The sequence below is a fragment of the Pelobates fuscus genome, chromosome 1, assembly GCF_036172605.1.
Source record: "Pelobates fuscus isolate aPelFus1 chromosome 1, aPelFus1.pri, whole genome shotgun sequence".
In the NCBI taxonomy this organism is placed as follows: Eukaryota; Metazoa; Chordata; class Amphibia; order Anura; family Pelobatidae; genus Pelobates; species Pelobates fuscus.
The window spans coordinates 383,674,977-383,689,000 of record NC_086317.1 but is presented as its reverse complement, the minus strand read 5'-3'; the positions used below and the strand labels follow the sequence as shown (position 1 = coordinate 383,689,000).

At 40.1% G+C, this 14,024-nt stretch overlaps 1 protein-coding gene across 1 annotated transcript in view; it reads left to right on the top strand.

Annotated features, from left to right (window-relative positions):
- Positions 1-14,024, top strand: part of FKBP11 (FKBP prolyl isomerase 11) — a 41,256-nt gene that overhangs the window by 7,188 nt on the left and 20,044 nt on the right. The window contains exon 3 of the mRNA XM_063444724.1: positions 2,955-3,042. Within this exon, the coding sequence (XP_063300794.1) occupies positions 2,955-3,042 (88 nt within the window). The remainder of the gene's footprint in view (positions 1-2,954; positions 3,043-14,024) is intronic.

Sequence of the window (14,024 nt, the reverse complement as noted above, 5' to 3'; positions counted from 1 at the left end):
TCTGGCCTCTAGATTTTGTCAGTATGTGGGGGAATGACCGAGGTTGCAGGCTGAATTAATTTAGAAATTATCCATCAGTGCCTGGTGCCTTGACTACCTCATTACAGAATTAAAGGGACACTATAGTCACCAAAACAACTTTAGCTTAATTAAGCAGTTTTGGTGTATAGATCATGCCCCTGCAGTCTCGCTGCTCAATTCTCTGTCGTTAAGGAGTTAAATCACTTTGTTTATACATCTCTAGTCACACCTCCCTGCATGTGACATACACAGCCTTCCCAAACACATCCTGTAAAAAGTAATCTAATGTTTATACTTCCTTTATTGCAAATTCCATTTAATTTAGTATTTCTTATCTCCTGCACTGTTAATAGCTTGCTAGACCTCGCAGGAGCCTCATTTTACAGAGCAGGAGATAGAGTTAATACAAATTAAGTTAACATCTGAATATGAAACTGTTTTCTTTCATGCAGGCTGTGTCAGTCACAGCCAGGGGAGGTGTATCTAGGGCTGCATAAACAGAAACAAAAATGATTTAACTCCAAAATGGCAGAGAATTAAGCAGTGAGAGTTCAGGGACATGATCTGTACACTAGAACTGCTTTATTAAGCTGAAGTTGTTTTGACCACTATAGTGTCCCTTTAACAAAATCTGTATGTATGATATAATATTCTCATGCAAAGAAACCATATTTAGAGGCTTTGACAATGACTGCAATTAGAAGCAATGATTCTCCTTTGATTTTAAATACTGCTTTATGGGAAGCTTAGTACAGTACCTAGTGTTTTATTGATATTCTTAATTAAAAAAAAGTACAACTCCAAATGGTAAACTAGTTAATCTCTGTGAGTCTTTGTCAATGTCTGATTTATGGTTGGTGGTTTGAGTCTGACTGGCAACATTTTCTGCAGTACTTCCAATACTTCAAATATTTCTTCTAAAATTTAGAGCCTGACTGGGCATCATGGGAAATGCTTTTCACATATATTGCAATATCAATGCTAGCATTCTCTTATCTAGACCGATAATGATCAAACTAAATTAATTTAGCGGATTATCATGGAGTTTAAAGTGCCTTCTGTCCTCTTTTATCACAGCATCCCTTCTTTGGTTTATGATGTGAGATAGACCTTATGAACTACTGAGATGTGATTTCAGTCAGAAAATATCTGTAATTATTCATAATCAAAATATGTTTCCTTCTGTAGATGTTTTAAAGTACTAATGTACAATTTTGACAGAAAAATAGTAGACTAAATAAAATGTCTGAAAAAAATAAAATTCAGTTCCACTGAACATTTTAAAAATGACTGTCACTTCTAAGGGAATGGCATTCTAATGACTTAAAGGATCACCATTGAGTCAGGAAAACAAACTCGGATAGCATCCTTAGGGCTCCCCTCCCTTGATGTTGAAGGGGTTAAAGCCCCTTCAGTTACTTACATTAATCCAGCACCGGGCTCCCTCAGCGCTGGTGACCTCTCCTCCCCCACCGACGTCAGCTCCCAAGTGGAGCGGAATGCGCATGCGCGGCAAGTGCCGCGCGCGTGCATTTAACCCCTTAAGGACACATGACATGTCTGACACGTCATGATTCCCTTTTATTCCAGAAGTTTGGTCCTTAAGGGGTTAAACAGTCCTCGATGCTTTCCTATGGGCGTTCTGCACACTGGATGCGAATTCCGCATCCGGCGTCGCGGAAGCACCTCTAGCGGCTGTCAATGAGACAGCCACTAGAGGCTGGATTAACCCTATTATAAACATAGCAGTTTCTCTGAAACTGCCATGTTTACATTTGAAGGGTTAAAACCTGGGGGACCTGGCATCCAGACCACTTCATTGAGCTGAAGTGGTCTGGGTGACTATAGTGTCCCTTTAGTTATAATTAGGTAACCAAGGAGCTCAGTTGCTGGATAACTTATTTGTTCAAGTAATTAATATTATTCCACCATTTTTTTTCGCATGCTCATGTAAACCAGGACACTAGTTGAAAACTCATGAAATTTAGTGCAGTGGTAGAGATCTATAATGCACTTTATTTTTCACAGCATAAAAATAATCTTATGCTGAGAATTTTATTGGTTTTGGCAATAAATTTCCTTTAATATTCAAACACCTTTTTCTCCAGAACCACTTACGTTACAAAAGCACAAATTATGGAAGTGGTTATGGTTTGATTTTGTGAACAAATAGTTTTTATCTGTGACGAATGAATCAAATTCCTGTTAATCTACAAATACAAAGAACAAGTCCTGCGCTCAAACTCCCATGACTCCTGGGCGGCAGCAACGACCATAGTACACATCAGCCCCAATACATACAGTAAAAACCAAAGGGAAAAAAAGGTTACCTGCACTCTATCCTTAATCCCTATGTATATTTAAACAAATGGAGGTCATTTAGTTACACCAGTGGCGATTGGAGGGAATGCCCGCCTGCCACGTGAAGGCAAACCCCGTAGGTGGGTTTGCATCAAATAAGCAATTGTAGCCGAATGTATTGTAATGTAATGTATGTGTTAATAACATGTGATTCTGTGTGCATACATGAGGAATTATGTTATAGATTGCAAAAATATAACTGTCACTACCTCCAAAAAAGTGACCGTTCCTTTTTAATATACACAGAGGTCTAAGTTTGTTTGAATATTGATAAATGCAACTGTTATAGATTTTTGCCTTTCATTATTGAGCGTGATTTATTGAATGCTTTCCTTTTTCCACAGTTTCATTAATGAGATTTCATACAGGCATTATGTCATAATGCGTAGCTAGGACACTTCCCATGTGTGAAGCCACATCACATCTTTCCAAACCTGTATTAATGCCACCTGTAAATGGCTGATTACAGCTTAAGTAGGTTATGCAATCTGCATAGTTTTATTAATTAGTAAATTTGAATAATCATTGCAGATTTGGTATTAACCGAGACACCTCTCTCTGTATTTCTCTAGGGAAAACTAGATGATGGACGTGTAATTGACAGCTCTTTATCGAGGGACCCACTTGTGGTTGAACTTGGAAAGAAGCAGGTGATACCAGGTAAGTGTCAGGATACCTGTTGTGCTAGTATCCCCTGGGTGCCCACGTGGCATTATGGAAGGAGACAACACTCTCAATTATGCCTCCGAATTTTCATTCAGCCATTTGGGGCTCCATCCCTTTATGACGTTATAACATTTATACATCACAGTGGGGAGGATTCAACGGTCTCTCATGCTTTGGGGGTGTGGCTGTAAGCCCAATGAGCCACAGTATAAATAGTTTGCTAGGGCTAGGTTGCATGCCCTGTTGTGGTTCCTTGTTAGTCCCAATAGTGCGTTTATATTATTTCTGTGTTTTCCGACTATTGACTTGGCTAGTACTGCCTACTCTACTTTCTGGTATCTTTGACCCAGCTTTTATCCCTCAAGCTTGTCCCACCCTCACCCAAAAAATAATGACAGAGGTCTGCTTCATTGATCCCACAAAAACAATTAGCCGATTCCCTAATTTTTAGACAAATCCTTTTGTTTTTTTAGGAGCAAAATAGGTATGGTGCTTGATTATCAAATGCTTTTCCTGATAAGCTGATGGGAGTAATTTGAGTAATTTGACAGTTGTTGCTATGAACATCTCAGGTCATTATGGGGAAGTGAGCAACTGTATTGTTGAGTAGTCCAAGTGAGGCCAAAGTAGGGAATAGACATGATAATGGAGTAAGAACAAGTGGCGGGTTGAGTAAGTAAATAATCTATGGAATGATTACAATCCATGGAGCAAAAATGTGGAAGAATAGTGCAGATCAGGCTGCGCGTAGAGCCCTTAGGGAATAGAGAAGCTTGGGTACTATGATTGATTTTAGAAGGGTCGCCATACCTGAAAAGGAAAGAGGGAGATGTGCCCTGCAATAGAAGGGATACTTCACATTAAAGAACAGACAGTCCCCTAAGGAGGAGACTAGGGTGGTGTGTAAAGGAATCTAAAAAGGGGTTAAACCTATGGTTACAAATAGATAAGTTAAAGGATGTCCAAATGACCTGAAGTCAGGAGGACACAATGAGGATCCCTAATTGATTAAAAACCTCCTATATAACATAAATCTTTATTGGAAATGATAGAAAGAAAAACAATAACTAAAGTGTCTTCCAGACGTTTTAGAGTGCCCATTGTTTCAATTAGGTCTTTTGTTCTAAGTTTTTTAAAGGAGGAAGCGAAAGAGATCAGGTGTCCTCAAATGACCGCTTTATGGGCCGCCCAGACGTAACCGGGTGTGACTTCAGTGGTATCGTTTAGTTGGAAGTATTCCTTAAAGTGTATTTGAAGGGTGTCGACTATAGCTTTGTCATGTAGTAGAAGTGGGTTAAGCCGCCAGGACCATGGGTGGGTAGTGTCAGGGATGGTCAGTGTCATTTGAGATATCTGCATGGTCTGACCAAGATATGTTCCCTATAGACGTTTGGGAGATCCAGGGCTGTGTTTTGGGGGTGACTAAGAATCTATTGATCCTAGAGTAGGGTTGAGGGGTGTTGGGCCCTCCATATGTCCATCAGTGGTGACGAATCTATGAAGCGTGAAAACATGTGATCGTTCCGTGTGGGTTAGGGGTACCCCCGTCTCTTGACTTTCTGTCAATGGTCGCCGTCAGAGTTGCATTGCAGTCTCCACCTACTATCAGATGTGTGTTTTGGAGTGTGGCGATGTGGGTCTGAAATATGTCCCAAAATGACTGGTCTGGCAACGTTGGGGCGTGCAGAGCGCCAGCTTATATGTGCCTATGCTGCCAGTCAGGGTTAAAAAACGTCCGCCTGGGTCTGCCGTTGTCGTCAGGTTGGTTAGTGGGCAGCTGGACTGGAGGAGGATGGCTACTCCTTTTAAATTAGAGTCAGGCAAGTTTGCTAAGAAGTACAGTTTAAAGTGTCGGTTGATTAACGGAAAGTGGCGTGCATTAGTGAAGTGGGTCTCTGGTATGAATAATATGTCTGCCTGTGTGCGGTTAGCCCAGCGTAGTAGGCTAGGTCTTTTAGCTGGTATGTTGAGGCCTTTAGCATTTATGGAAACACAGGTTAGTTGAAGTGGCATTTTGGGAGTAGTGTGGCCGTGTGTTGTTTTGCTCCAATGGCTGCTCGTGGCAGGAAGGAAGGCTAGTTCGGGGAAGGGTAAGTGGGTCAGGATCCAGGACCCCGGGTGTGCTCCCCAGCAGCGCAGTAGCAAGAGAAAGTGGGAGAGGTAGGATGAAACTGGGCTCATCTTCTGTGCCAGTTGGTGTTGGGTGGGCCCCCCCTGTGGGAATACACAGTAATCCCCTTGAGGTTGGGAGTGTAAAGTGGTGGAATAAAAGTATAGAGAATTTAGGTCAGTGGTGTGTAAGAAGTGTGTACAGAGTCGGTCGCGGACCGCCGCGGTCTGACCATTGGTAAGGAATTATCTCCCAGGTAAGTGTATGGGTAGGATGGGTATGGGGGCACGATCGTTAGTGCATCACAGTTGGGGTTATAACCAATAGGGGTGGCATGTGGTCCATGGCTCTGCAGTAGCTCGTGCGCCAGGTCTGAACATGGGAATTACATTTCAACATTAAACCAGTATAAACCTTTAACAGAGTAGGTGTCCTCAGCATGCAATAGGATGTAGTAAAATAGAGTTACTCAGTAATATATCGGTAACAGGTTAGTCATTAACATCATTACCAGGGGGAAGAAGTGATCAGGTCCATGATCCCTTGGATTATGCTCTGTGCCCCATGTTTGGCTCAATCTCTTCTCGTAAGTCTTCCTGCCAGCTTTCTCCTCTTTTCCCCCCTGTGCCCTGTTTCTTTTCCCTCCTATCTCTTTCGTTCCCTGCACCTGTTCCCCCTTCCCACCTACCCACTCATTCATCCCCCTTTAACCTCCTTGGTCTCACCTTTCCATCTCTCATTTGCCTTTTCCCCTTCCCGTCCCCTTTCTTTTAGGTGTCCCACTCCTTGGATAGGCATGCGTTCCTGGCTGTGGCTTGCAATTGCGGAGTGGGAGGGATTCTTCCCAGCGTAAGGGGGTAGCAGGTGGGTTCCCAGGTAGCGTCTGTTAGCTTGGGGCAGGGTACTGGTGGTAGCGACAGGATGTAATGTGGGCATAGTGTAGAGAGTGGGATCCAGGAGTACGTGCTCTTCCTGTGTGTGCCTATGGGCCCGAGGGGGTTGTTAACCACTATTCAACCAGGGGTGTGCCAAGACAAGTGTTGGTTTTCTACACTGGGGCAATTAACGCATGAAATGGGACCAAAGGTTGAATGGTCTGGTCCTGGTGGTACAGGACATTAGAGGGACGTGCCTTCTTGAACTAGTAGTTGGGAACCATAGTAACTATAACATAGGTCCTATTTTAAGCAGGGGAGTTAAGGATTGATCGCTAAGGTTACATCTACCCGTTTCCTCCCATCCCCAAAAGTGTAACATGCATATCCTGTTTAGTTTGGTTGCAGTTGTTGATCCGGGAATCGGTTTACTCATGGGTCAGCTGTGTGTAGTAATGTTCGGATCAGTCCTGGCTTAGACTGCGTTTAGTCCTTACCTGGGGCTTTTGCCTCAATGTGAGAAAAAAAAATAAAAAATACAATAAAATTGGTAGATCTATTTATATAAAAAATAAATTTGAGAGAGTAAAACTGTGAGCTGCTGTTCTTGTTAAAGGTTCCTGCAGGTGACGGGTGTACGATTTGTTGAAGTGGCTTGTACTTTGTTGTTAATTCATCTGCGATGTGGAGGGAGTCTCTGTTTGTGTGGATGGTTCTTGGTGTTCCAGTGCACTTGTAGCCGAGGGTTTCCATAGATGCGCCTGCTGTGTCTGTCGTCGTGGTCTCTGAGGTAGCGCTGTTGTGATCGGTGGTAGATTGAGCTTTGTTAAGAATGCTGGGACCTCCGTTAGATGCGTCAGGATATGGAATTTGTTGTCCTTTCGGACCATTAATTTAAATGGGTGTCCCCAGGCGTATCTTGGCTTGTGTTGTGTTAGCGTCTGTCTGAGCAGATGCAGCTCTCTCCTCTTGTGCAGTGTGCTGGCCGCCAGGTCTTAGAATAATTGTACCGTGGCGTCTGCGATTTGAAGTTGGGTTTCTCTGGCTGCTGACATTAATCTCTCCTTAATATGAAAATAGTGCATCCGCACTATTACATCTCGCGGCAGCGTATTGGAGCTTGGGATCATAGAGCCCTGTGTGCACGGTCCATAAGTAGGTCAGCCTTGGTGGATACTGGTAACAGGCCTCAGTGATGGTGGGCTGCAGGAGCTCTATAGAGATTGTTTCTGGTATGCCCCTTATTATTTTTGGCGCGACCGGTTACTTAGGTCCTCCTGTGCCTCCTCTAAGCCCCTAATTTGCTCTCTGAGCTCTTGGATGGCAGTATCATGGGTATTTACCGTTGTAGAAGAAAAAGGGGTGTAGGTTAGCGCTAATAATATATTGAACAGGCAGCGACCTTATAGAGGGTAACCCTCTAACCCTCTATACAAGGAATACAAGGTAGAAAACAGAGAAAGGTTGCGCCAATGTTAAAAATAACCAGTAAAAACTATACAACAATAAAAATAATAAAAAGTTCCAATGTGTGTCAGAAGATCAAATGGTTTTTAGTCTCTAATTCCGCTGTGGGGGTGACTTCTCTTGTTGTAATGGTTCACACCGTCTCGTAATATGGAAGACACAAGAAGAGAGGACCAATCGTGCGGAGTGTATTACAGTAAACGTAGTAGTATTAAATCTTAAGTATTACACTCACATTTAGATGAGCTATAGCCAGCTCTGGGTTTGTAGGCATATAGCGGAATAATCCCCGCTTACAGGATTTGTAGATGCTTGTCCTTCAGGGGTTTGGTCCAACTTGCAGGAGAAGAAGATAAAAACAGCAGATAGTGCTCTCTGATGGTATTTTTGAGTGATGAATAAAATAAGATAAAATATACTCACAAAAGAAGTGCAGGTCTCACTGCACTTTTTGGATAGCGTTAGTGGTATAATCCCCACTTCAGGATATATAGAATAAAAATGCCAGGAAAGATAGTAAAAATTATAGTAAAAATTATAGTTGTGTATAAAAAATGATAATGGTGCATATATCTAACCAAAAAGTCATTTATTATTTAAAACACAATATAAAATAACCATAACGCGTTTCACCGCTGGGGCTTTATCAAAATGGTATAACATATATCCTGGCACATGAATAGTTTATATAGGTACACTAGTACTTTAAAAAATGGCGCCAAGATGACATCATAGTTAGGTGGCCAATCAGAATCATACACTGTACATTTAGAAACAGATTTAGAATTCAGTTTAAAATTTTAAACCAAAGGGGTGTATCTTTAATAAAACGTTTGTTTTAGTCATATCTGATCGTTATTTTTTAAAAACGAGGTTTAGAACTTCAGAAGATTAGAGTTATAAAAATCGCACGTCACGTGACCCGCACGGCACCATGGGTAATGTAGTGCGTCGGTCACGTGATCGGCTACTACAGAGTGGGGAATGCTGACGTCCAATGAGTGGGCGGCACCTATTGCAAGAGGGGCGGATTGTAAAACAACACGTGACCCGCGGCCAATAGGAGGAGGGCACGTGGGTCACGTGATCGGCAGATCGGCGAAAGGGCGCATGGGAAATGTAGTTTAGCGCGCCCTTTCGATAATAAATCAGTATAAACTGATAATATTCTGAAAATACATATTAAATATGTATACAAGTTGGTAAATAAATGAATGATGGCATATACTGGCTAGTTCTAAATAAATGAATAGGTGAATTAATCAAGTATGAATGGGACTAGCTGATTAGGCATATAAAATATAACATTTGATGTAATAGTGCAAATAGGGAAAATAAAATGAGTATATAGACATCACATAAATAAACTTATTAAAACCAAAAAGCAATAGAGATATTTTTAGACACTTATATGTAATAGATAGATAAAAAATAGAATAATTAAGATAAAATAAAATAAAATAGAATAAAATAATATAATGAGACACATCTAAAAGAGTAACTAGTAGTGGAAGCTCTACATTTTAGGCTTTCATTAAGGTGCATATACACATTTGAGCATATATATTAATGGTATATATATTAATGATGAACATATAAGCGATAATGCAGTCAGGCTGGGGGTATCCCAGACTATAATGCCGTAGGTGACAGCTATGAATTGGATAGCCCCAGACTGGCTGCATAAAACCATACATAATAAAATGACATTTAATAAAAAACCAATCATATTATTATAAAAAATTAAATAAATCAAAGTCAGCGTTTAAGCCTTGGGGGGTTAGAGTTTGTAAATTGAACACCCACTCCATTTCTGATCTCCCTAAGATATTTTTTATGTTGCCCCCTCTCCAGGGCAATTTACATTTTTTGATACCTATACATTTTAAAAATTTGGGATCCCGATTATGTTTAATAAAGTGCTTAGACACGGAGTGATTAGGGTATCCGTTTTTTATATTCCGGCAATGCTCTGCTAATCTGGTTTTTAGACATCTGGTGGTCATACCTACATATTGGAGGCCACATGGGCACTCCAATAGATAGATGACGTTAGTGGTGTTACATCCAATAAAATCTTTAATGGTATAGTTTTTGTTGGTGATATTGGATTTAAAATTAGTAACTTTACAGTGTGTGGAGGGAGCAGTGCTCTTACACACAATGCATCTTTTGCATTTGTAAAATCCTGTAGCTCCATCTAAAAAGGTGTGTGGTGGATTTTTTATTTCCTTAGTATAATTATCAGTTAAAATGGATCTAAAATTTGGTGCACCTCTAAAAACAATTTTCGGTTGTATTGGTAAAATTTCTTTCAGGAGATCGTCCTGTCTTAAAAGATGCCAGTGTTTTTTGATTGTTTTTTTGATAAAACCATTTTTGTTATTATAATTAAAAATTATAGGAAGGGTGGGGGCTTCTGTGTTGTTTTTATCCTTATAGGTAAGGAGGCTCTCTCTAGGTTTTTCTTTCACTGATAATATAGTGTTATCCAGTTTTGTTGGTGAATAGTTTTTTTCTATAAATTGTTTTTTTAAAACCAATGATTGTTCGTTAAAATCATTAATGTGGGAACAGTTTCGACGTATTCTTAAAAACTGGCTTTTCGGTGCACTCTCCAGCCATGGTTTGTAGTGACAACTGGTGTGGTCAATTGCCGTGTTAGTGCATACTTTTTAAAAAAATGTTTTAGTGTGTATTGTACCTTCTTGGATAAAAATGCTTAGATCTAAAAAATTAATTATCTCTTTACTATATTCACATGTTAAAACTATCCCTTTGTCGTTGGAATTAAGGTGTGATATAAAAGAGTTAAGTGAGTCCTCCGTGCCCTTCCATATAAAAAACAAATCATCAATGTATCTAAAATAGGAGACTAGGTTATGCTCCCAGGCATGTCGTCCCCAGATGGCGCTGGATTCCCAGTCAGCCATAAAGAGGTTGGCATAACTGGGAGCAAACCTAGTCCCCATAGCTGTTCCCCTTTTCTGAAGATAAAAAGAGTCATAAAACCAAAAGTAATTGTTAGTTAAAATGATGTCTATACCTTCTACAATAAAATTGATCTGAGAGTCTGGAATTCTTTTTTCGTTAGATAGTATTGTTTTGACAGCATTGCATCCAAGTTGGTGGGGGATAATGGTATACAGGGAGGTGACATCACATGTAACAAGTGTAAAATCTGGTTCCCAACAAAAACCATTTAAAAATCTCAGTAGTGACATTGAGTCCTTCAAATAAGATTTCATAAGTTTTACCGCTGGTTGTAATAGGGTATCTATATATTGGGACAAATTACATAACGGAGAGTTGATCCCGGACACAATGGGTCTGCCGGGGGGGTGTTGAGCGTCTTTGTGTATTTTTGGTAAAAAATAAATTACTGGGATTTTAGGATTTTTTACAAACAGGTAATCAAATTCTTTTTTGTTCAGAATATTTTCATCTAGTCCTTTTTGTAGAAAGGTAATTATTTTTTGCTGTATGGATGATGTGGGATCCCTAGATAATTTCTCATATATAGCAGTATCGTTTAGTTGTTTATAAGCTTCATTAATATACATTGAACTCGATTGGATAACTAGACCCCCACCCTTGTCAGCAGGTTTGATAACAATGTCTTTGTCTTGTTGCAATTGTTTGATAGCTCTCTTTTCTAGTGCATTTAGGTTCTGTGCATCATATTTATTGTATTTGATTTTATTAAAATCTCTTGGCACTGATTTCTCAAACATCACTAGTGGGGCTGATTTAAAATGATAGGGATAAAAAGTAGATTTTGGTTTGAGGTCCGTGTTAATGTAAGCAGATTGCTCAGTGGAGGTAGGGGGAGGGAGGGATGACGGGGGAGGGGGATTGGTTGCTGGGTTTTGCGCATTAAAAAATCTCTTAAGTGTAGCTTTACGTACGAATTTATTGACATCTAAAAATGCTTCAAAGGGTTTAAAAGAATTTGTTGGGGCATATTTTAGTCCTTTGCTTAAAACTGAAATCTGTGCTGCATTTAAAACTTTTTGTGATAAATTAAAAATGCCAGCATCTGATTCTTTCGGAGCGGTTTTTATCTTTCTAGTCTCTCTTTTTTGTTGTCTTCTGCCGCTCCGTTTGCCTCTGGGCTTAGGGTTCTTTTCTTTGCCCTTATTGGGTATGGTGTATTTGCAAAAGTGTTGGGGTGTGTTTGAATCTCTAAAAAATGATCCTCATTTTCAATTTCGGAGTCAATAGATAATAATTGGTACCTATTGGTATGTGTAATGGGGGTTTCACTGTGATTTTTATAGTAGTGGCTAGGCCTTTGGGTTTTCGGTGAGTGTTTGAAAGTGTCGGGACTCCGTGCATTGTAATAATTGGAACGGGAATCTTGGTGTATAGACGTGTAGTAAGGAGTTCTTCGTGGTTTGAATGTGGCTGATCGATGGTATGAGGATGTGGGTGCATGATTCGGGTTGAAATTCCTATAATAAGGCCTCGGTTTGTGGGGGGAATGGTGAGGGGGTGGGTGAGTGGGGTGATTGAAGTTTTTAGTGACATATGGGGATTCGTGACGTGTATTTGGTGCTGGTTGTCTTTGGTATTTGTGTGGCTCTGTTCTCATATTGAAAGATTGATTTTCTGATGTGTACTTTCTATTTAGATGGTATGTCCTCACCTGTCGGTTGGCATAATCCTGTTTGTCTCTTATATATTTTTTTACTTTAATGTGTTTTGTATCTGTTTCTATCTTTTCAATTTTACTCTGAATTAAGACTGAGTTTTGTTGGTATACGTTACTTTCTGTATAGGGCATAAGTTTGTCTCTCAGGTCATTAATTTCTCTGTCTAGATTTTGAAGCTTTTGGCTTTTTTTCTTGATTAGGGTTTCCATAAGACCAAATGTACACGTTTCTAATTTACCATTCCACTCATTCATAAATTCTAGATCATCCTGGTCTGAGGTAGGTAATTTCATAAGTCTCAGGCCACGGGGTGTTATGTGTTCATCAATATATTTTTTAAAAGTGGCAATCTCCCATTTAAGTTTAATTTCAGTCGTTAAGGCTCTCTCTAATTTAATAAATAATTCCTGTTGAGTAAAGGTGGGAGGTCTAATATAGATAGGGCTACTTGGCTGGGTGGAAAAGACATTATCTATATCAATAGAATACTTATTTCTATAATCAAAAATAGACATATTTTTTATTAAAGATACACCCCTTTGGTTTAAAATTTTAAACTCAATTCTAAATCTGTTTCTAAATGTACAGTGTATGATTCTGATTGGCCACCTAACTATGATGTCATCTTGGCGCCATTTTTTAAAGTACTAGTGTACCTATATAAACTATTCATGTGCCAGGATATATGTTATACCATTTTGATAAAGCCCCAGCGGTGAAACGCGTTATGGTTATTTTATATTGTGTTTTAAATAATAAATGACTTTTTGGTTAGATATATGCACCATTATCATTTTTTATACACAACTATAATTTTTACTATAATTTTTACTATCTTTCCTGGCATTTTTATTCTATATATCCTGAAGTGGGGATTATACCACTAACGCTATCCAAAAAGTGCAGTGAGACCTGCACTTCTTTTGTGAGTATATTTTATCTTATTTTATTCATCACTCAAAAATACCATCAGAGAGCACTATCTGCTGTTTTTATCTTCTTCTCCTGCAAGTTGGACCAAACCCCTGAAGGACAAGCATCTACAAATCCTGTAAGCGGGGATTATTCCGCTATATGCCTACAAACCCAGAGCTGGCTATAGCTCATCTAAATGTGAGTGTAATACTTAAGATTTAATACTACTACGTTTACTGTAATACACTCCGCACGATTGGTCCTCTCTTCTTGTGTCTTCCATATTACGAGACGGTGTGAACCATTACAACAAGAGAAGTCACCCCCACAGCGGAATTAGAGACTAAAAACCATTTGATCTTCTGACACACATTGGAACTTTTTAGTATTTACCGTTGTGTCCTCCATTTTGATTTCCACTTCATGTGTCCGCATGGCCAGGTCTGTGAGGCCCTCGTGGAGAGGTTGGAGGTGCTTCTGGAGTTCCTCTACTACGTGGGATTTTAATTCCCTCATGAACCCTCTCATGTCGCGCCTGGTGAGGGGAGCGTCCAGGCTGCGGTCTGATGTCCTTTGATTCTGTGTTGGAGTTTGCTGCGTCACGGTGAGGTGTTTGGGCCTTATCAGGCCTCGCGCTGAATATCAGTGCCACGGCTGGGTGTTTGGTTTTGTGCCCTCCTCCCATCTTCAAGTGTGGTCAATGGATGTTGCCGTGTGCGTACGGCTCGGGTAGGTGGTAAGTAGCGTGTAAGGTGGGGGATGCGCTGATTGTGGCTGTAATTGTGGTGGGACCGCAGCGGAGCTTCAAAATTATGCGGCCATCTACGTTGCAGGTTAGGCTCCGCCCCTCGAATGTTTTTTTTTATCACAAATACACTGGTAAATTAATATATGTCTGTGTCTCTTCTGTAAGGCTGATACTCCATATCATTCCTCAGGACACAGACATGATCT